General features: G+C 40.7%; 1 protein-coding gene across 6 annotated transcripts in view; it reads left to right on the forward strand.

Annotated features, from left to right (window-relative positions):
- The window catches only part of DNM3 (dynamin 3), a 524,278-nt gene that overhangs the window by 498,622 nt on the left and 1,444 nt on the right, over positions 1-24,212 (forward strand). For 2 of the 6 annotated variants that reach the window (XM_026509365.4, XM_026509367.4), the window contains one exon: positions 16,087-21,003. The exons of 2 other annotated variants lie outside the window; for them this stretch is intronic. In XM_026509365.4, the coding sequence (XP_026365150.1) occupies positions 16,087-16,156 (70 nt within the window). In that variant the 3' untranslated portion in view covers positions 16,157-21,003. Of the gene's footprint in view, positions 1-746; positions 5,023-16,086; positions 21,004-24,212 lie in introns of those variants that run through there. 2 more of the 6 variants (XM_048225441.2, XM_048225442.2) reach the window with 1 other exon arrangement.

Genomic DNA, 24,212 nt, shown 5'->3' on the forward strand with positions numbered 1-24,212 from the left:
AAGGGCGGGAGGAAGGGTCTCTATCCAAGGAAAAGCAAACTTCATTTACCTCATCACTCAATCCTCTATTTAAAAAAAAAATATTGAAAAACTGAAGTACTTTTTTTAACCAGCCTTGTCACCAAGTCTGATGGTGTCTTTTAAAAATGGCAAAACTGAATCATAGGCAAGGATTTGGCTTTTACTCCAGCCATCCACATGACAGAAACACAAGATGGAAACCAAGAAATGCTCCATTGAAAGCCTCTCTGTTGAGCCCGTAGCAAAGCTGACATCCCTCACTGCATGGACAGCCCTGGAGCATCATCGAGATTGTCACGGGGTTTCCCTCTTACGCCCATTCCATGACATACTCATGTTCTCCGACTTTACATAGCACCCTTTGAGAGTCTCATCAGAGCCCCACATTCTCAGTCATTTCCCGCTAAGCCAACCATGGCAAAAGATACAGAAATCCCTTTACAGAAAGAGATAATTGGTGCACTCGTGGTCTTCTCTTTAAGGAGGTAAAATCCATTTGGTTCTCTTTACGATGGAATCTTGTTTTAGATGTTTGACCTTAATACACTGCTGTGCTATATCTCTTTTATATATTTTATATGTTGATCGAATTGACAGTTAACACAGAATCCCTATCGTCGAGGGATAAGGTCTCCTTCTTTTGTATTTTCAGCCAGTCCCCCAAATTTTGAGTAAGGACAAACCCATGATTCTTATAAGTGTGTCTTTGCATCCCTCACATGAAGGTTTGGTGCCACGAAGGGTGAAGCCGCTGAGTCTTGAAGTCGTGGGTTCAGGGCACACGGACAATTAAGCAGCTTTTGTGACTAGCCTGTGTGTCTGAGTCTCCCGAAATCATGTCCTGGAAACATCTGACTTACTCCCTCCTCAAGAGCCCTCTGAACGTGTGACTTCCTTTAGCAACTGAGTGTCATTTGGACACATGATGACTTCGTCTTGTGATTTCTGATTTCAGCCATGAGTTTTTAATTTTCCTCACCGTTCTTCCCCTTTAAAAAACAAATAAATTATGATTAGGTATTCTGATTTTTCAGGGAAACAGTTTTTATTTTTAGCAACTGGATTTAAAAGTCAAGCAAAGATTTTTTTTTTTTTAAGTCTGAAGGCCAAGAATGGAAACAACTTCAAGGTGTTCTTTCTGATTCTTAGCATTTAAGGCATTTTGTGAGGCTGCTGTGTTATAACATTTGTTACTGAAATCCCAAATGTAATTAATAATTTGTTGCAGGTTCAACATGAGTTGAAAATATGACGCTTCATATATTTTAATGAAAATAGAAATTTGGCCATAAACTGTGCACTAAAGAAAATATTCAATTTAATTTAAGCCCCTCAGTTAAATATGCCATCAAAATCATTCAAATTCCACAATGATTCTGGTTGTAACATAATATTTCACTGAGGTGAATCGATGGTTAATGACAAGGTTTTTCATTCTTCAGTCTTGGTTTCAATCTGGTTTAAGTGAAGGTAAAATTAGCCTGGTGGTTTCCTTCTTGGGTCTAGTGAACTAGAGTCTACTTTACACAAACATCTTCATCCTGCCACAGTACGGGATGACTGGCAGTCTGTTTAGGGGAGGCCCAGGAACAGAACTGCAAGTGTTCTGAAGGTCAGAATCGGGGACTTTCGCAGATGCGTCAAGGTAGACTTCAGATCGCCTTTCTGTTTTCAGTGTATCCCTGATCTTCCTATTCCAAATATCCGAGGCTGTAGGAGGATAGAAGAGAAAGGAAAATAAGAAAGGATCTACACGAGGCAAAGTACAAGCAACAGAAATGCAGCCAGGCGGCGGGCAGCCGTAAATGTAACAGGATGCCGCTGTTAGCCCAGTGGTAGCTGGCGGTGAGTGAAGCAAATACAACTGCTTCCACATCCCATGACAAATAATAGCGAATAGCTCTGTCATTGTTCTCTCTGGGGTTCGAAACTGCTACGCTTCAGCCATTGCAGGGAAAGCCTTTCTGAGTTTCAGGATCCCCAGCCCTGCCCTGGGTCTCACCTGATTGATGGAGGAAGACAGCCAAGACGGGAGTCTGGCACGGGAGCCACTGACCAGTGAAAAATGCACAGTAAATGATTATTATTCTTCCTGTGGCCAGTCAGCAGCAAACTGTCACCAGTTGGAATCTGCTGAATGTTCCTATATACAAGTTGATGTCAGCTCAAAAAGGAAAAGAAAGGAAAAGCAAAAAGAATCGAATCTCGCCCAGTGTACGCAGACAGACACACACGAGCCAGTCCTTCTCTTTCCCCCTTGCCCTCCTTTGTCTCTTTCGCTGTAAGAAGAGAATGATTTTACAGGGAAAACCTTCCCAGGCGGACAGCTATGGTTAGATGGCAGTTTTTCAGTGACTTCAGAGATTCACAGCACAACATGATTCGTGGCTCCTTCACCTCTAAATTTTACCCAAGCACCGCGCTCCGACAAGGAGCTGCTGGGTGCTTCTTCCTTCCCTCTGACTGATCAGCTACTGTGAAAGATTAGAAGCGAAGTTTAGCTGACTGGCGTTGCTGCGGCCGATAAACAGCCAGGAAATTAAACATGAAATTGTAAATGCTGCATCTTTCACTCAGAACGTGCCCTAAATGCTTACCTCCAGCAATATGAGAAAGGAGAGGAGGATTTAGCTGAGGGTTGGATGGCTTTTGTCTGCTTGTCATAACTTTATTGCTGCTTGAACATAGAATTTTTAAATGCTCAGCATTAAAATCCTTTAGCTTGCTTGAGCCAACATATTGTAGCCATTGTCTGGGGGAACCTCTGAATCTAAACACATATTTACACCCTTTAGTTGCCAAATGAAATCCATCTGGCTTATTTAATGCTATTGCCAAAAGAATATTACACTTTTGGTCTGGCCCGTATTTTTAAGTGCAGGGGAAGGGGGATGGCGTTGGAAGGGCATTGGGTTTGAGAGACTCTGCAGGTGTCTTGATGCCACATTACCTGTATTTAGATGAAAGTTTAGATCACTTGGCAACTCTGATCGAAACTAGAAGAATTCCCACCTAGGGCAAGGTCGGAAGCACAGGGTACTCGGGCAGCCTCATCACCGTGTGGTGCTTTCTTTTCCTTTTGGCTGCTTTTCAGGCATCAGAGCCACATGATAGTCAAAAACCACAACTAGCAAGTGCTCTAATTTCTGGAATTATTTTTTTAACGATTCCCGTAAACACTAGGAAATGTCCGTTCCTGTGTCCCAGCCAAAATTATCAGCTCACATGAACTGTAGAAAGAACATGTTCCATCCGAGGATCAGAAAAAATGGTAAATCAAAGTGGCAGATAACAAAATTCTCCTTCACTCATCCTCAGTGGCCAGGCTGGGCCTTCTTGACTTCAGTTGCCCAGACACAAGGGAAGTTCCAAATCTTCATAGGGTCGACATTTTCCCCCGCTGGGATTAGTTTAAACGCTGAAAAATAGGATACAGTGTAAATACTGGGAACCCAGTAAATGTGCAAGTTAATATAAAATTTACAAATAAGCTCCATTCCATCCCTGCTTTGCTTGTGGAAGGGCTGAAGAACCCACGGACAGGGAGAATGACGCAAAGGCCTGGATGAGCACAAACTAGACGCACCTCCACACGAGCGTCCCCAGCTTCTGTGGCCGTTTCGAGAACCAAGAGCAAGTGAGAGGTGTGAGGTGAAGGCCTCGGGCGGTTTTGAATATGATCTGGGAAATGATGTTATTTTACAATCAAATATACCAGTTGCCTCTACCATGTAAATATTACCTGTTTTTAGTTTCAGATTTCCATGAGGCAGCAATATCTACATTTATCTGGGTCAGTATATATCACACGGATCTAGAATGAGACCTCTTATGACGGTAGATGAGAAAGACTTTCAAAGGTGTTTTGCAGCCCAGAAAGTCTAAAATGAGATGATTTCGCTGGGGAGCGGATATTTATATACAATATATCCTGTACCCTGTGTATTTTTTTAAGTTTATATTAGGATTGTTCTCAAAGCCAATTTTAAGAGTGAATGAAATTTTTCCCTCAAATAAATGTACCCATAGCATCACACTCAAGGGACTTTGCTAGAAAGTCTATACACTGCTCCACCTTTAGACCACCATTCACGGAGGAAAAGCCATAAAACCTGAGGAAAACGTCTACTTATTTTTAAAACAACTAGGATCTCTTTTTGCTTCTTGGTAGTATTGGAAAATATTTTAATAACTAAAGTAATAAAACTTCATGTGAGGCAAATTCTACCTTAATTACTGCCTCTTGGGGTGGAAAATTGAGGAAACATTAGTAAATGTGTTAACTAGAGAAACCACTGCAGTAATCTCCCTCCACATATCTGGGTCTAAAGTCAAAATAAAATCCGTGCTACACATATTATTTGAAAGAAAGCAAGCTTGTCGTTTTAGCTCGACAATACTAGTAATCAGAGCATTCAGGACTGAAATTAATGGACCCCAGAAATCCCTGTGACTCGTCATCAGACTTTGATTAACTTACTTAAATGCCCTCTAGTTCAGTTTAGGAATCTGTAGTGAGGGATGTTGATATGTTGCTTGATTTAATATTTCAAACACTCTAAATTGCCCCATTACCATCTTAATACTTGAAAATTAAATAAGTATATTGAAAACTCATTTTAAAGCACAGTATCTTCGAATAAACATGTTGAAATAGTGTTTTTCCCTGTACTTAAAACGTTGGTGTGTGATTGACTACACCTTATAAATTTCCTTCTTTTATACTATGCTTGTCTCCTCCACCCCAGGACCTCTTCTCCATATGTAGCTATTCAACATATGTTGTCACTCACAACCCTCTAGGTGATGGGGCGCTCATGCCAATAGCCATTGTTACTGTGCTGTTCCAAAGTCCCCTTCCCTGTTGAGCAAGAAGAAAATACTCTCGAGGGTCACAAGGAGTCTTTGCAATTTATAAATACTTTCATAATCTCCATAGACTGTTCAGCTTTCAGTTAAAATGTTATGATTTTGACCATTAAAGTTTGCTTTTCTATTCTTTCCCTATGGGTTCCATGCTACTTATTAAATGTGCATTTTGAGATGTAAAAATTTGTAGCCAGGATACTGAAGGTAGCACTGTCTCCAGCAATATTAAATCGGAAAAGCAAGGTTTGAGAACATTGCTCTCTGCTGCATTCTCCTTGCGCTCTTGCTTTGGGCCCCAGTCCTGAGTCCCCTTGTCTCTCAGGTGGGCCCTCCATCCAATTATACAGGAAGGTCTTCCTTAGTTACTTATGGCGGACACCTGCCTTCAAGCGGTGTTTGGCAGGCCAGAAGGATGAGGTAATAATCAGAAGAAAATGTTCTGGTTCTTTGGCCTCCTCCACGTACAACGTTATCCAAAACAGTCTTGTGTGAGTGAGAGCAGGGTGGCTTTGAGATCCCTTGGTCTAACATTCTGTAAGAGTGTGGGGGAACACAACTTTTTTGATCCCTTCTAAGATAATGGAAATATAAATGATGTCTGCCTTTGCCTGTCCTTTCAGTGATGTTTACAGACAGACATATGTAGAAATATGAGCCTTTCACTGGTAAACATTTTGGCTTGACTTTCTCCGGGGCAAGCCGACTTCTCAAGCACAGCCCCCACGGTCATTACAGCAGAGTTTTCCTAAAAGCATATTTTGTGAACTCTTTCTCCAGGATGATGGCAGTTTTCGTAAGACAGATGCCTAAAAGACATATGGTTTTCATAGATTTTTCCGTCTAGACTAGCTTTATTTAGTGACTTTTGGTCTGAATTGGTCTAGTTAAAATTTCTGTAGAAGCTTGTATAAAAATTTAAAATGTGGGCATACCATTAAGGTGTAAAACAAAAAGTTTGACTTCTTATTGGCAATAGATTAAAAGGGATTGGTTGAAAGTTTCCTTCAGGTTAAGTAATTCTGACCATCCCGTATGCCCACTCGTCCGTCCCGCTCCCACAACCCTGTCCAAAATGGAAAGGCTTACCCCCCAGACCCTATAACTGTTAAATTCATATACTTCTCACTGTTTTCCTGAGTAAATTCTTTGTGTTCCAGTTGTGTGTGTGTGTGTGTGTGTGTGTGTGTGTGTGTGTGTGTGTGTTAGAAAGCTGTAATTCTTTCTGCAGACTCTTTACATGGCCCAGGGGACATATGATTCCTTGCCCTTTTAGCACCAGTTTTTACAAACGCAGCATTTCCCTCATTTTAAGAAAGGGCCCATGAAGGCACTGAGTGAAGGAGATGCAACATTTGGGAGTGTTTGTAGTACCGTCCACCACTGATAAAAATTCCATTTTTAAATGCAGTGTTTGCGACGCATGTAGAAACAGTAGGGCACTTTGAGAGGAGAAGACTGACTTCCAGACTTGCCTAGAAATCAGCCTTTTGCTCCTTTTTATAAGAGCTGACACCACAGATCCAGTCCGAGGTTAGCTGCATCCGGACAAGGAGACTCCTGCAAGGGGGGAAATGGTGGCCTTTAGCCCCCGCCAGGATCATCCCCCGACTGCGCGAGGAGCATTTAATGGGACTTAGTCACATGTTTGTTCACTGACATGGCAGCTTGCAAGGCACAAACGCCTCTCTGTTTGCCTCTGTTTGCTTTCAACGGTTTTGTTTTTAAATTTTGAGCTCTAAGGCAGGTTAGAGCTCCTCCTGCTGGATTTTTTTCTTTTTTTATTTAATCACTGGGATTGTAATTAGTAAACGGTAACTCTTTGTCTCCATTTTTGCCACTTGGACGGGTAGAAGTAAGTGGCCAGAAAAATATCACGTGGTACATTTAAAACGGGCCTTTGAATTGACCAGGTATCACGGTCAGGTGAGAGGAAACATCACTGCAACATTATCTTCTCTAAGTCTTCAAATTCCTCGTGCTCCGTTTTTTTTTTTTTTGTTGTTGTTGTTGTTACTAAAATAAAAGGAATTGGAAAGTTAACTTTTCCATCGATATTTCTAGTTCCATCTTTGCTCTGTCTGAGGTGAGGCCCCAAGTCAGAGACTCATGCCTGCAAGGTTCCTGCTCTCTATCAGAGAGGGACAAAAAGTCTCGTCTGTCTTTCCAAACCAGAGGTGAATGTGGCAGTTCTATATAGAGATTCGAAGTGTCGCCTGAAATGTTCCTCCCCATCCTTGCTTCTTTTTCTTCTTCTCACTGACTTGAGATGACAAAGGAACGTGCATCTCAGAAGTGGACGTTTGCCTCTCCCAGTAGCTGGTTCTTAGCACCTCCTTCCCAACCTCTCCTCCTTCCCCCAAATGGCGGCATTGGCCAACCCCTTCCCCTGGTGCCTGGAGTGGGAATGAGGGAAAGGGCAGGGAGAAGAGGACAGAAGAAGATGAAGAGGGTTAGAAATAGTTGTGCCCCAGCGGCATCAATGGGACTAGGTTTCTACATCATGTAAGTTCTTGGAGATCTCTTTGGGGATTTCTCACAAGAGAGAGGGAGAGAGAGCAGGGAGGGAGGAAGGGTGAAAAGAGAGAGAGAGAGAGAAAGGGAGAGAAATGGGGGAAAAAATCATCAGAAGGGACACTGCCTAATTTCATTCAGTAGCCCTGTGCACGGAAAGCTCTTTTCAAGCCACATGCTTTCTCTCTCTACAGTTTTCTCACCACCGTATTCCTCTTCCCTTCTGCTGGTTTGCCTATCTTTTCGTCCTTCCCTCCACCCAGCTTATCTGTTGTCAGTGATACAGTACAGAGGCTGCAACATTTTTTAAAATCTCAAAAGCAATGCTTTTTAGGAATCATATTTTAATATAACCCCAAACCCTGTAAGTGATCTGTTTTATGAATTAGGACTCAGAGCAAAACAAATAATTTTGACACGTGTTAGTTAAAGAACAAGACAACACCTGGTTTCTCAAACGGACAGTACTTTTTCTAGCTTTCTTTCCTTCACACATACTAGCTCCTGTTTCTGGACTGCCAGTCTCCTGAACTTCCCTGGTTTTCTGGAAGTCCTGCTAACCCTTTCCGTCCCAGGGGCCGCTGAAGCTGAGGCACAGTCCCATTACACCACGTATCCCACCGCCGGCACGGTTTACTTGTCTCTCTCCCCATCTCCAGTGGAAACTCCTGGGCAGTGATCACGTCTGTACATCTGACTCCTAATCCAGCACATAGCACGTAAACAGGGCTTATTGAGGGAATGAAAGAAGACAAAATGAGTTGATGTGCAGCGCTGAATCAAAATTTATTTTGGAATTAGCCCAATATTTGGTGTGCTTGAAGAAACAATTTAAACACAAACACTTCCTCTCTTGTTCTGTTCTACTGAGAAGCTTGCCTGGCTGAACGCTGTTGTAAAATTCATTTTTACACATCACAGACTGAGCAGAGTTAATGTGGGCAAATCATCCTTCAGGCTCCTTTTTTGCGGCAGCCACAGAAGTGGGTATGTCTGTACCATCCCTCTGAACGAAATCCAAGTCAGATATTTAAGATTATGTAAAGAAAATGTGGCAAGAGAGATTATATTACCTTTTATCTCAGAGACTAATTTATACAGGATATTAGATGTTTATATCATCAAATAACAGTTGTGGACTATTTTCCCCCTTATGTTCTTGCTTTAGATTCTATCAATTCATTCATACTTTCCCAATGACATATGTTATAAAATCATGGGTTCATTTTCACAGGGGAAAGAAATGCTGGCTCTAACATGTAGCACGAATCATATTAGAGAATTCTTTAGACCATTTAAGTGGACTCCAAGTCCTATGTTCTTTCCAACATCTACTGTAAACTATTCTTGGACAGTATTGGCTCATTTTGTTACTAAAGCTGAAAAGGCCAAAAATATGCTGGAGAGCAGCCTATAGTATTTTTAATAATAACTCACAAACTATTATCTTCCATGTGGACAATATCCTGACCGCTGTAGCATTTTTTAAAACTTAGCCTCATAACTTGTAGATATGTAAAATCTGTCTTGTTAATAAATGCTCCAAATAAGAAGCAAAGCACAAGCACAACTGTGTTTAAAATGCTGTGTCTCCTTATCTGATAGCGCAGACATGTGCAAGGGAAAGTCCTGGGTCAGAGCAAGTTGCCCTCCCTTCCACCTGGAGGTGGGCTCCTGGTTTGTCCTTGGATGGCTGCATTCTTGAGCTGAGCCACTGGTTGGGACACTGCCCCCTGCAGGTGTGGGGGAAGGCTCTGAGCACGACGAGGAATCATCTGGGTTCATAGGGAGTTTATAATGTCATTCAGATGATAAACTATACATACATGCCTTAAACGTTGCAAAACGAGACAAGGGTTAAGTAATGCAAGAGGATCGTGGAGAAACAAGGCATTATAGTTCCCGAGAGGGACGTACGATGGGCAGTCCCCCAGCCCAGCTTAGCGATGCCACCAGAGCCATTCTCGCCCGGGGCCGCTTTAAAAACAAGTTCCTCGCAGCCCACGGCAGATGCTCTTTATGATTTTAGAAAACTCAGAAGCAGTTTTTGTTTTCGTTCTATTTTGCTCTGTTTTCTAAGAAATTTGCTAGCTGTAGCCTTACTTCTTGTGGTTCAGTACACAAAACCCTTCGTTAAAAAAAATTTTTTTTTACCTGTTTCATCAATAAGATAAACAAGTTGGGCAAGTTGCTATCAGATCCTTGTGGCTTCTAGAAACCTGGGATGTATAACTCGCCCATCATCCTAAATGTAATTACACGTAATATGTAATTATATGTAAATTGAATTTTTGAGACAGATGTATTTTAAAGCCTCAATTATATTTAATAAGTAGAACTTGTGGTATAAGAGAAGCATATTGCACATCCTTTTTTATGCAAATACTGCCCTGGTGGGCAGATATCATTCCTCTAGATGTGTTTCATCTTTGTATTTTTTGAGGGTTTTCTTTTCTTCTTTGGGGGGAAGTGGGGTTCACCTAGCTAATTAGGTAGGACTTCGGTCAAACCCTCTCCAAAGATGAGAATTTGGAATGCATGTTGATAGATGTTTCCTTTCTATGCTTGCTGCCATTTTCATAAGCAAATACAAGCTTCCCTGAGCAAGCAGTTATTCTTCTAGGGATGATTAACAAGAACGCTACTGTAGTATAGTATCTTGGTCTTTACGAAATAAACCTGAAACTCATCTGACCCATGCTTAAGTCCAGCTCCCAAATGTATCAAACTATTTACAACCATTTCTTCCCTCTTAAGATTTTTTTCCAGGACTTTCTCTTTTTGCTTGTACTATATCTGGCAAGTGAATTGAACTGCTAATAAAGCAAGATCAAAATCACTTATTATGCCTTAGAACAATGGTTTTCAAACCATGGTCCCAGGACCAGCAGCATCAGCAGCATCTGGGAACTTGCTAGAAATGTCTCACCCTATTAGAAACTCTGTGTGGTGCCCAGCAATCTGAGTTTTAACAAGCCCACTAGGGAATTCTGTTGCACAGTCCAATTTGAGAATCGTTGCCTCAGAACCTGCAAATGTAACTGGCCAATAGAATCCTGGATGGGGAGTCACGAAATATTGGTGTCAACATGGAAAAGGAAGGCAGCTGAGCCACACAGACCCAGTCTGGCTCACGCATTTACCAGTCTCATAATTCCCGCCTCTCACCCTGACAAGCAATAAGGGCAGGGGCAGAAAGAACAAGCCATTTCAACAGTGTTATGCCACCTGGCAGCAAGAAACTAGAGGAATGGTAGTTTTTACATACACACACCCACCTGCCGGTGTACCCCACAGGCCATTGGCCCTATAGAATTCTCTTTATATTCTCTTTATATTCTATCTATATTCTCTCTCTCTCTGTATATATATATACACATACATACATACATACATCTATACCTTAGGGTTTTCAACCTCTAAGATTGGCATCACACCATGAATACTCAGAACCAGCTAACCCAAAGCAGAGCAGATGAAATTTTAGTTCTTCCGTTCTTCGAAGAGAATTGAAAGAGACAGTAAGATAAACAATGCATTCCTCTCTCTTATCAGTAAAGCCGGTTTCTCCCCTTCAGTGCCACCCAGCCTGTGTGAGCGTTGGACTTTCTTGCAAAAATTGTCATTGTCCAAAAGACTGTAAAAGGTTCACCCCTGCAGCTACGAAGGCAACTACAAATATTACATCTCTCCCTTTGATTTGGAAGCAGAAACATGGCTCTTCTATCGTAACCATAAACCGCCCACACACAACACAGTGTTTCAATAAACACTAAGTGAGGCAAGATGCCCCATTTCAATGTAATGGGTTCCTTAATGAAGCCCATCACTAAACAAAGACACTGAGGAAAATTTGGTACAAAACAAATAACTTTGCTTTGCCCAAAACAAACTGTCTTATGAGATGAATGTCTTTGGAAACTCTTTGAATGGTTAGGAACTAGACCAATGAAATGAACTTTAACAGTAAACCTTCAATGTTTTTCTGGTGTTGAAGTTGGCAAACAGCATTGCTTATTAAGAAAATCACACTGAACAACTTAATGTTCTCCCTGAATTGCTTTCTAGTAGAGTTTTATTGTTTTAGCAATGAAACGATGCTCATTTTTTCCAGAAGGGGGGGGTCTTTCAGGATTTTTAATTACTGAGTACATATGGGTTACTTTAACCTGAAACTGGGCATATTTTAGAGATGTCATGATTATTTTGAGAGGACATGGTGGAAATTTTGTCTTTCATTCTTCCAGTCATTCATTCACCACACAGGTGTGTGGTGTCTATTTATTTACTTATTTTAGAGAGAGAGAGTGCGAGAGCAAGTGGGAGGGAGGAGTAGAGGGAGAGGGAGAATCTTAAGCAGGCTCCATGCCCAGCATGGGGCCAACGTGGAGATTGATCTCATGACCCTGAGAGCATGACCTTGAGATCATGACCTGGGCCAAAATCAAGAATTGTTCACTTAACTGACTGAGCCACCCAGGTGCCCCCACTAAGGGACACTTTTGAAGAGCTCCTAATGGAAAGTTCTCCCAATTTCTTTATTTTTTTTAAGATTTATTTATTCATTTTAGAGGGACAGAGTGCTCACACGCTGGAGCAGGGCGAGAGGCAGAGGGAGAGAAGCAGACTCCCCGCTGAGCAGGAAATCAAGAGTTGGAAGCTTAACAGACTGAGCCACCCATGCGCCCCTCTCCCAATTCTTCATTTAAAAAGCATGCCATGAGGGGGACCTGCATGTGAGCATTCAGCTCTGGATCTCAGGGTCATGAGATCCAGCCCTGTGTCAGGCTCCCTGCTCAGCTGGGAGTCTGCTTAAGATTCTCTTTCTCTGGGGCGCCTGGGTGGCACAGCGGTTAAGCGTCTGCCTTCGGCTCAGGGCGTGATCCCGGCGATCTGGGATCGAGCCCCACATCAGGCTCTTCTGCTGTGAGCCTGCTTCTTCCTCTCCCACTCCCCCTGCTTGTGTTCCCTCTCTCGCTGGCTGTCTCTATCTCTGTCGAATAAATAAATAAATTCTTAAAAAAAAAAAAAAAAAAAGATTCTCTTTCTCTCCCTCTCCCTCTCCCCTCCCCCTGCTGGTACAGTCCAAATTTCTCTCTCTCTAAAAAAAAAAAAAAAAGTGCTGTGAGCCCAAGATCATGCTAGTTTTGGGAGATGGTGGTGAACAAGACAAACGAAAGTCCTAGCACAGAGCAGAGAGCTGCATTCCCCTAGTCTCCTGCCTTGCTTTCTTTCTGCACTTGCCCATTACCCTTGTCCTTTTCGAGTTCCATCAGCATGGTCCAAAACTGGGGAGGAGGTTAATAAGAAGCAACTGTGCCATCGGAACATTTATGACCAAACATCCATTCTCTGTCCCCACTGTTGAGCTCTTCCCTTCCATCCTCATCACTTAGTTTCTGGTTTCTTACAAGCTCATTATATAACCATTCTTTTATGTCTTCCAAGTTTACTGTGTTGCAGTTAAAATCATATTTGCCCCTGCTTTGACCACATTGTATTTTCAGGCTTCCAGAATATATTCTTAGAGTCCGAATTACAAAATTTTGCCCTGTTTTTTCCACTTACAATGGGATACAATAGTAAAAACCACTTGCATACTTGTCTATCCCACTCATCTTCCACTCTGAATAGATTCTGAGTTTTTAAAAATCATACAGCTTGATGCAGTCCACATAGTAGATGCTCAATAAATTGTAAATGCCATGCATAACTAGGTGTATCACAGATCATCTAGTCGGAGTCTCCGATGCCTGTGACGGGGAACCGGAGTTTTTGAGAACCTCCGATGGTTAGTGACTGTACGAATTGGCAGGTGAAGGCATCCACATCTTCTGACTTCTGATCTAGCACTCTTTCTATGTAAACTCGCTGCCTCTATAATAGCCTCTGACAGACACCTCAAAAATGTTCCTGACCCCATTGGATCTACTCCCTTTGATCTGACCTGTACTGTCACCTGGCCAAGCATCTCTGTTTAGGCACTTTTCAGTCATTCATTTGTCCATTACTTAATAAATACCTATTCACTGCCTTCTAATCACATGATGCTAAATGCTGAATACACATAATAAATACAGAATATGTGGTCTCCACTCTTAAGGAATCTATCAGGGGACATAGGCAATAATCTAGTAAATAAATATGTAATTACAAACACAAATACCATGGAGGGATTGGGGGCGGGGTGGTTGGCAACTATAGGGTGGTCGGGAAGAACTGAGGAATGACATTTAAGCTAAGAACAAAAGGATCAGAAGAGAACTTGTTTGTATCCCTTTCTCCAGCGATGACAGTCCTTAGTCCAAGCTATTATGTATACATGAAACAATTTCCGACCCACCATGCCACGTTGTATCCTGCCTCTCACTGAATTTGTAGTTTAAGATCCACTTAAAAAAAAAAATCCAACCCAATATTGAATCCTCTGGTGGAATTTCCTTCCTTCAAGTTCAAATTCTGGCCAGCTCCTCCCCCCACCCATAACTGCTTAATTGCTAAGACTACAATTCTATGGGTTGTGGGACTGTTTATCAAACTCGCTGAGGACAAGAGGCCTATTATTTAGTATTTATTCCAAACATCTATTAAAGAATTGAGCAAATATGTTATAGGTAACATTTCCAGGAGTCAAAATCCTACATGTCACTGCTTTTTTTTTTCCTGCGACAGCAATGATTTCCCAACAAATACCTTTATGTAATGTAAAGATCAGTGATTATCACAAGCATTTATATCTAGGAATAACTTTAATTTATTCAGTTGTCAGTGTTCAGTTCAGTGGCTGAATGACAAGCACACGCTGCTAGCATAGGAAGATGAGTAAGACACAGCCCATTTCTCATCAGTGGAGATAAACATATAAACCTAATTGGGATTCAGTGTGATGACTGTAATAGAAGTATGTTGAGATGCTTTCAAAGCAGCTATACCAAGAGAGGGGGAAGGGAAGACTTCACGGACAGGAGTCTTAAAGGATGGAGAGCACTTCTAGCGGATGACCAAAACAGCACTGAGAACCTAATTGCTTGTAACATCATGCTAAAAGGCCGTATGAGACAAGTTGAGCAGGTGTGACCTCTGGCTTCTAGAAACTTCACAACAAAGGAGAAGGTGATGCAGATTCAAGATTCAGGACATAAGCTAAATAAATGTAGCCATTTTAAATGAAAATGAGCAGTGTGCTAGTGGAAGGGCAGTGGTTTTGCACGGTCGCAAGTAAAAAGGAAGTAATGGGAGGATTTTTCCCAGGAGGGAAGAGCCAAAACATTTCAGGTGGTCACAGCGGCCAGGAGCCTTTCTGCAAAAAAAGGACTTATTTGTTTACTCAAATTAAACAACTCATATTGATGGTTTAGTCTGGTTACTGTGCCTCTAAAGTAAGTCTAGTTAGACTTTAAGAAATTGAGTGCCCACCTAATAATGAGACTTGCATAAGAGGTTAAATTGGAATGCACCTTCCCAAGGAAACCTTTCCTCTAAAGCCTCTTCGACATTTTTCAGGTTCAGGGGCCAACATCTATGAGTTTGTGCCTAAGTGGCCAGTATTTGTACCATTAATCAACAAGATCTGTTTTGTGTTGATTTTTCCTTGACCACTTAGTTGTTTTTTTTTTCCCCGCCTAGTTTTATGTGATAGCTTTGTGGGGTTTTTTAACATTTCATAATAGTTTCCTTTAATTTTTCTACCTTCATTTCTTCATGCCTGAGAAAGGACATTTGATTTAATCATGTTAGTGTTTCCAATACAGAAAAAATTCCATGACATGACTATACTTCCAAAAGGGATCTTTCTGAAACAAGCAATGGGAGAGTGTTATCAAAAAGAAGGTTTCCGATTTGTAGAATTTGTTGAATTTCATTGGTTATAAAAATTACTCCCCAAGATATTACATATGAAATCAAGCACACACACAAAGTTCCTAATACGTTCAGAGACTAAATGTAGGGGTTCAGGCATAAAGGGCACTATTTGGTGATGCCGAGATTCTCATGTGCAGTAATATTGCATCATCTGGAGTTTGTGTGTTCGGCCACCTCAGCTCTCAGAAGCAACATGATCAACCAGAAAGTGGGCAGTTCTCCCCCTGAGCCTGCTTACACTCGCTGTAGAGAACTCTAAAACCCGGATTCTCTGGTTTTCTAGTGCCCCGCAAATTAGAAGTAAAATATGGAACAAATTGGAGAAAGTTACTGCTGAAGGCAATGAAAAGTGATAACATTCTGACAGTAAGAAAAAAAGAGGAAGAATATTGTATAGAGCGAAATAAAAATTCAAAGACCATCATTCTCTGAGGCCTAATTTACCTTGTAAGTTCCTGGAACAGGCCTAACATAACACAGTTCGCGCTGCGTGGTCATTCTCTGTTGGCTGAGAAATGCGCAGTCCTTTTCAGGTGGTTAAATTTAAATGATTTGATTTTTTTTTTTTTTTTTTTTTAGTATTGGGAGGGACAGTTTCTGTTCTGAAAAAGATTTGCATATGACAAAATACTTCATTTTTGCCTCAAAATGCTAGATGACTGAAAGGTGACAGAGTTCCAGTCATTACAGAGGGCAACTGCGGCTGCTGGCCTGTCTGTGCATGGGCATGTGTGTCCTGGCTCTTTCTCGGTGGCTTTGGGACAACCTTCTGCTAGATATTCTTCTACTTGTTTCTTTACCTTTCTCTTTCTCTCTTTCTAGCCGGAGACCACCCCCATCACCAACTCGTCCCACTATAATCCGTCCACTAGAATCCTCCCTGTTAGACTAAACGAAGTGTCTGGCATGGCAATTAATTACTAATGAATTATGCGAAAAGCAACATATTTGATCAGTAAATCATGAGTAGTCGCATGTGTGGACATCAGTAGGCAAGTAACCAGTTTTACTAATGCATTCATCACTCATCTTCGTCGCTCATGCTGTATCAAACCTTTGGAGTTTGACTCTTGAAAACTGCTGACCCTTCGAGGCTTTATATGTTGTACTGACCAAGGGTAGGTGTGTATAGCAGCCCTACATTTTGGAGACCGTTTGCCTACCCTGGCATATATTTGAAATTGCTTTGGACAAGTTCCCAGGTTACCCACCAGGTAGCCCATTAAGTATAATTCTTAAGAGCTGTGAGATGGTGGGCTTAGACCTGAGCCATACGTGTATTTATTTTCCCACATTCTGTTTAGGCTGACAGAAATTATGTTGTCTCTATTAATGTTTCCTCCTACTCTATAATTACCTATTTAGATCCTCTTTTCTTCCTCTTCATTTCATAGGACTGCTAGGAAGAGATTTTTTAAAAATTAGGATTCCTTAAGAATAAAACTTTTCCAGAAGCACAAGGTAGTTTGCAAAGGAAAAGTTAATGCATTGCTTGCTCTCGAGAGCTTCTCCTCATCCCAGTGTGTTTTGCTTCATGCTAGAAGCATAGTCAACAGCGAATCGAAGCTTAATTTTCTGGTAGTCTGTCAGGAGATTTGGCTAGTTAGTTTCAGAGTTCAAGGAAGAAGCAAAATATCACATCTCTAGAAGTGTCTGGAAATATGTAATTTCTTTATTCACATGTATATTCACCTCCTTATAGGTTACAGTGAAGGTTGACATGGAAAGTATTTAATGTTTCAAACTGATCCATCTTAGGCATGGCTAACTACACTTTGACACTAACTGCAGTTTACTTATTTATTGGGTTGGAGCAATACTTTTTCTCTCTTTCCATGCTAATTTGTAATTCCCTTGTGTAAGAATTTATCCTACCTTTAAAACCATTTTAACATAACTTTCCATCCATTCTAGGCTTTCTTAATACATCTTGAGCCTTTACCATTTTTAAAGGGGGCCCCGGAATGAAAATAAAAGTCGTTTCGTAAGAGATGCCATAGCAGGAGCTCACACGTTTATAGCTGTACAACTTCAGAATCTCTACGCAGGTCATTCCAAAAAATGGAATTAAGACATTGAGAACTAAAGCAACTTGGCAAATGCTAACATTGCAAAAATGTACAAAATCGGTTTAGCCTGGGGGTTAATAGTTCAGTCCTGAGGCTGAGTTTTAGACGACACAGGACCAGATGATTAGCATGTAGGAAACAGCCAGAAGCCAACTGGAATTCTGTCTGCTAACTGTTCCCAGACAGCAGAGCAAGTCCTCACTGAATAGTGGCGTCCCATGACACTATTTCATATTCTACAGAAGTAAATCAGGTTTCACCAACTGAAATGTCTCCCTTTGAAAGCAGCAAACATGATTTGTATGTTAACTTAACTTTAATTTCCTGTGTACTTTATATCCAAAGCAGACACCCATAAAGTATGAAGTAAAAACTTTCAACCATTATTAAAAAGAGAACTTGCCAAGTTGAATGGCATTGTTTTGAAGTTATTCTAAAGGGCTACAGCTAGCCCACTTATAATAGGCAACAATCAGAGACTACAAGATTTACAAAAAGAACATTTCAACTTTTAAGGTACAAGTGATTGTATAAACAACACCACCCTCAATCACCACCCTAAATCTTCTCATATCTTCTTTTCCCCCTCATCTGAAAAAAAAAAATCTTAACTCTTTATGAATGGAACAGATGTGCAAGACACATCATGTGTTTTTAAAATAGTGCTGCAGCTAAATGGGAATATATTACGTAAACGTCCATAGTAAAACAAAATTATCTACAGAGATCTTTTCATAAAATTCCCTCTTCTTAGGATTCCCTTTGCTTCTTCCTTTGAATTCTCTAAAATAGGCAGCTAACAGATTATATACTTCAGGGTTTGGCTTTGTGCTAAATGTGGTTTTGCATTTTGCTGTATTTCAAAAATTTCCTTCTGTTAAAGGAAAATATTGTGGATAACCACTGGTGTGTTCTTAGATCAGCACAAACCATGTCAAAGAAAATTGGAGATGTTTTTCCAACTTTCTTTCCACTGATCTTATGTAGTCATAAACAATGCGTTTGTCATCTTTGGTTTTTGCTCTCGGATTATAATCCTACAGTTCCACTGTCCCAGTTGTCTCTGTTTGTAGGCACATTTTTGTTCTCTTACTTTTTCTCAGTTATTTCTAACAGAACCCAGCCGCCCCTGGAATTCCAGAAGTCATGTTGGAGAATACTTTCAGTTTGCTGCAGTACTATGATTAGTATTAGTACCATTTCCCAAAGGGTTTGCATCCTGCTAAAAGGAGATGTCAAGGTGAATGAAGTCAGAAGCTCTAAGATGTGTGTGAAGTGCGTTGTTCACGCCAGGCCTTAAGGTGGGAATGTAGCTTCCTGAGCTTTCTAAGAGTTTCCCATACCACCTCTCAGCTTTTGTGTAGCTTCCTACTAACTGATTGCTCTGATGTTATCTGCACAATAGATGTCTAGCAAAATAAAATAAAACATACGGTATTTTTAGGACTTGGAAAAATTAACTGTATATGTTTGTTTGATAGGTATGTCACTTCGTGTCACATGCTAAATCTTGCATGCTTATTGACTAATTGGAATAACCGTTTACTCAGTTGTGGACAGATTATTGAAATAGTATTGATTTAGAACAGATTTATTGCATTTCCAGAAGTCATCTACCAAGATTACTCTTCTGAATGTTGCTTCTAGCTGTCTTGTATCACACAGAAGAGCAGTAGGGTCTGTTTATTAGCAAATTGCCTACTTGTTCGGATTCAAACTCATTCTGTTCCAAAACATTATAATGAAACCAGTTCCTGTGATATAACCGTAAGCCTTCTAAACTTAGAATTTAAACGTAGTCACATAGATTAATTTTATGACTTTTTAGTATAGACTGTAGCCACAATTCTCAAATATGAAATGGGACCTAATACCAGTATGTGATAAAGTTGACGTTTTCTGTTTACAAACATATTTCAGTGCATGTGTCTCTGTGTATACAGTATATACATGGTAAATTCATTTCTGTAAGTACACGTGTTTTGTGCCCCTTTGGGTAGGTAGGTTTAAAAGCCCTCATTAAAATACCACAAGCATGAGTGTGATTATATGTGCATCATTGTATATATGCTGTGTATGGGTGTAAATATTTATGTATATATGTGCTTTGTGTGGGTAGGTATGAATATATTTCTTAAACTGTGTTAGTTCAAGAGCTCATTCTGGAGGGTCTGCCATAATACATAACGGTGGTTCATATCACAGTGAAAACATACATAAGGTCTACACAATTTTTTCAGGACAGACACAACACTCGAATTACCGTGACAACAAAGTAGAGTAACATCCACAGACCTTTGTACCTAAGTCCATAGCACTGCTATCTAAGAAGAAATGGCCTTTGCCAAATATAGTGTAAGACCTGGAAACCCACTTTGAAGTACTCTGATTGGAATTATAAATTAATCTTGGATTGCTGAGCTGAATCTTAAAAAGCTTAAATTGGTCTACGTAGTCATTTTTTTCTCCATAGTAAATATCAAAAAATAAAGTGGAGGGAGATAGCAATATAATAAAAAGAGCAGACGCTTCTGAGTAAATTTGCTAAAAATGCAGGGAAGAAGTTACTTAATACCTCGGAGGTAGGTCATCCAACCCTTCTTTCAGGTAAACATTTCTCATTTGGTAAACAAGATAAGTATTTGAAATTGACAGTAATCTCCTTAACATTGAGAATAAAACCTAAATCGTAGGTCTCTGAAATGTGCAATCCGGTCAAAGGAGAGAAGATGTGGGACTCAAGCTGAGAGTTTTAGATCTGTTTCACCAAGAGGACTGCTAGCTGTGAGCTCAGAGTTTAATGTGAATAAAGCTAGATGATTGTAGAGAAACAATGATTAGTTCATGAGATCACTCACTCCTTTCTTAAAAGTTCAGATGTGTCTCCTAGATAATCTTAAATCATCCTGTCTAGTTGGTATGCTTAAAATCACGTGGTGCTCTGTATCGTGAAACTTTCAGAATATTTTGAAGCATGTGTAATATATGCATTGCTATTTGTATATATGTGTAAGGATGCGTATATGTGTGAGAGCGAGAGAGAGGAAACTCAAGGAAGGGTCTCCTGTTTGTCTTAAGACCTGTTCATACTGGTATAGTGGTGAGAATTCTCACCTCTCTGGTCTGGGTTTTCACACATGGCTCAGCTCAAGGCATTCATTTCTTCTTAATTTTTACCCTTTGAATTCCTTAAACTTTTGCTCATTGTGTAATGTTTTCAAAAAACATGATTAAAATTACTCTGTCGACCTCTTGTACTGTCTGCTGCCAGTTTGATAAAAAAATGATTCCTCTCAACCAGAAATTTCATCATGACTTGATTTATGTTTAATTTCATATGTACAGCCTTTGTGTTGCTTGCTTGTCTATGTTTCTTTTTTCTCCCTTTTCTGACTCAAATTCCCCTTTTGCTTTTTTATGAAGAAGCAGTGTGTAGAAGCAAAATATTACCCTCTCTGTTGATTCTTTAATTAATTTGAGCCAGAATACTTTCCACTGTCTTCTTGGCACTTTCAGGATTTCTTAATGCTGATATATGGATGGACTCTGTGAATGGAATTTTTGAAGCAAGTTCCTCAAGCCTGTATCATTCTTGAAGGTCACATGTACCTATTGTGAAAATGTGAAGCTGTATTTCTGAACCTGAAATAAATGATAACATTTGAAGGACTCCCCCCCCTCCTCATTCTTGTATAATATATTTGGGTCGTATCTCTGCATATCAGTAAGATCTGAGACTGCTGAATGCTTATAAATCTTTTGAACAAATTGGCCCAGAATTACTGAAATGGGAAATAATATCATTTGGCATTATTGTCATTAATTTGGGGGAGGACAAGATTTTTAAAGGGAGCAAATTCGACAGATCAAAGGCAGGAGGGTGGGAGACATTTTATCTCTGAATCAAACTCAGTGTTGGACTAAGTTAAAAAACAGCACAAGCCTTAAACAGTTGGAGGGTGCAGTGTGACAACTGACAAAAGACACCGTCTTATTTTGCTATTGAAGAGGAAGTGTTCATGAAAAATCCTGGGAAGCAAAAGGAGGAAGAACGCTCTGCCCAAATGTTAGGTCCACAGAAGGCATTTCTTACAGAAAGTAATCAAGCTCTTGACTCAACAGTTGGCCTTTATTATTTTGGGGATCAAGGGGAGAAGTTACACCTTTAGTTTCCCTGATATTAATAAAATGGAAGAGTTGAGTACTATACAGTAGCTATACACATCCTTGTCCTCAGTTTCCAGAACACAGACAAAGACTCTTTATTACAGAGTTTTGATGATAGGCCCCTTATCAGTGTATGTGGTCCCAGATTGAGCCATCCGTCCAAAAACAGAAGACAAGAAGGGAATGGGAGGAAAAAAATGTTGGATTCCTTTCCTTCTGTGTTCAGGATACATTCATTGGGGGAAGATGAATTGCAAAGACTTGTATTAATTTCTGCTTTCCTCCTGTAATTTCTTTTTCATATCTGTATATCTTCCATGAGTGGAGCCATTAATGCCTTCAAAGGAAGCTTTTTACTGGAAGAGACAGGATGGGAATCATGCTGTACGCTTGTGTTGAGTGAGGGGGTGTGTGTGTGTGTGCGTGTGTGTGTGTGAGTTCTACTGCGTGATTCTTTATTCAGGATAGTTTCTAATGGAAATTACCAAAACTAAAGGACCTTATTTGGCAAACTACTTATTTGGTAATTATTTGGCAAATTACCACTTGTATTTTTAAAACAGTTGTGGCATCGGTGCGAATATCTTCTCAGTTGTCAAGATTCTTGTTTTTCTGCTGGAATCTTTAAATTTCAGATTGAGAAACCTCTCCGAGGTTTGGGTTACACGGTTCTCAGACGCTGCTTCTCAGTAGGTCAGCACACACCGGGCCTTGCCACTGCGAAGACCCTTTGCTGCTGTTTTTTCCTGCTGCGGCAGCCTCATAATGAGAATACACGCAAGAGATGTTGGCCAAAATGACGGTCTTCATCCAGAGTTCCCCAAAGTTCATTCCATGAGATTTTAGTCGGTTTTGTACACGCATATACCAAGGGTTTCTGGATGAGATACACTTGGGAAATGATGATTAAAATTTAATGTCTCTTTACCGGAAGACTTTACAGAAGCTTTGAGATCAGATTGCATTGTGAGTCTCTAAGGAAGGGTCAGTGTCTACATGTTTCTCAGACTTATTGGACCATCCATGCTTGGTTCATAAAGCCTCTCACAGGCCTAGTGTTGTGAGGAAACACTGCTTCGGTGGCTTTAGGTGAGAGAGAAAAGGCATTGGGCAAGATTAGGGTAGTACAGACTGTCACTGTCACCCAGTCAGGTGATAAAATCAAATGTAAGGGAAACCAGAGCTCCCGGCTTGGGACGGTCTTCCTGGACTCCCATGCCGGGTCATGGCGGCGTACTAGACCCAAGGAGCAAGGGCACAGAGGAATGGAGGCGAGAACGGAGATTGGAGACACACGTGCAGGGAGTCTTAGTAAGCCTTGTGGAGGATGCAGACAATTTTCCACACGACCTTTTCTCTCTCCCTCTCCTAAGAAGAGCTTCTTTAAACTAATTACATTACCCCATTATATTCCTGTAAAGGAATGGATCCAGGTTGATTTAAGATTTAAAGCTTACCAAACAAAAATAGAAAGGAATACCTATTCCTTATTGCCTTCCCTGTCTCACTCTCCGAGGCCTTTCAGGCTCACCCTCTGGTCTGAGATACTAAGTTATCTAAGCTATGGGCAAGGAAAGCAAGCAGAGAATGTTTTGTGACATTTTAACAGAAAAGAAAAAAGTCATAAGACCTTCCCAGGGACCCTGCTAGAGGCATTCCACCATAAGAACAGATTGCAGCATTGACGTATAGCCAAGAGAACGTGGGTAATCCATCATTCTTTTGATAACGGAGTCTTTTATATGTGAATAATGCCCGTGTTCCATACACAGCTTTTCCTGCCTCCTTACCTTCCTGTTCCGGCCAAACAATTCTCTGAAGCTATTTTTCAGAAAACTTAAGAAGGAATAACCTGAAATTAGAATCTCGATTAGGTAGATTTGCTTGTGTGTGAATAGTAGCGTTCTGAACTTTAAATCCGTTCGTAAATTTTTGTGCAAACCCTACTCAGCATTTCAACTCAGTGTTCCAAGTCAGAGGCAGCAACAGTATGAGGTACGTTCATAGCTCTTCATGTGAAAAGCCCACATATTTTCAGCACTTGCCTTCAGGCACTTCGGCATTGTGTAAGTAATATAGAAAGTTCTGGAAAAGAAATAGTGAAAACCCAAACCGCTAAGATCCGTACTCGAACGAACTCTGAGCCACTGCCTGGTGTCATCCTTGACGATGCTCTCTTGGCAATGAGAGGAAAGTTGGTGCAGGAGAGTGAAGAGGAAAAGCAAGGAGCTGCCTCAGGGAATAAATGTCACTCTGATGTTTGAAGCCAACATTCTAGCTGTCAGGTGAAATATATTCCAAGACATAGAGTTTCTGACCCTGTTTCTGGATTAGAACACCAAACGAGCTCAAACAGGAAAGTGCTTTGGCATATGCTAACAGAATGTCTCTTCAGCACTGTGGACTTGCTGTTCAGGTTAATGGCTCACCTCCCCACCCTGCTGAGGTAATTAAAGTGTTCTAAAGCCCCTTCAGAACTCAAAAATAGTTTCTGTTTGCCGGACAGGTGATAAATCTCATTGAGCCTGACAGGAATTTAATTACACTTTCTTCATGAAAACACCAGGGATACCCATTACCTGGATCTCTAAAGCTAAAGGCTTGCAGATCCCCCGCAGTTGAAAGGTCGCCAAAAACAAGTTCTTCATCATTTAACGGGCTGAGCGGCCTCCTTAGCGTGGCCAGCTTAAATTGGACCGAAGAAAAATGGGT

The sequence above is a fragment of the Ursus arctos genome, unplaced genomic scaffold (genome assembly GCF_023065955.2).
Source record: "Ursus arctos isolate Adak ecotype North America unplaced genomic scaffold, UrsArc2.0 scaffold_2, whole genome shotgun sequence".
NCBI classification, from domain to species: domain Eukaryota; kingdom Metazoa; phylum Chordata; class Mammalia; order Carnivora; family Ursidae; genus Ursus; species Ursus arctos.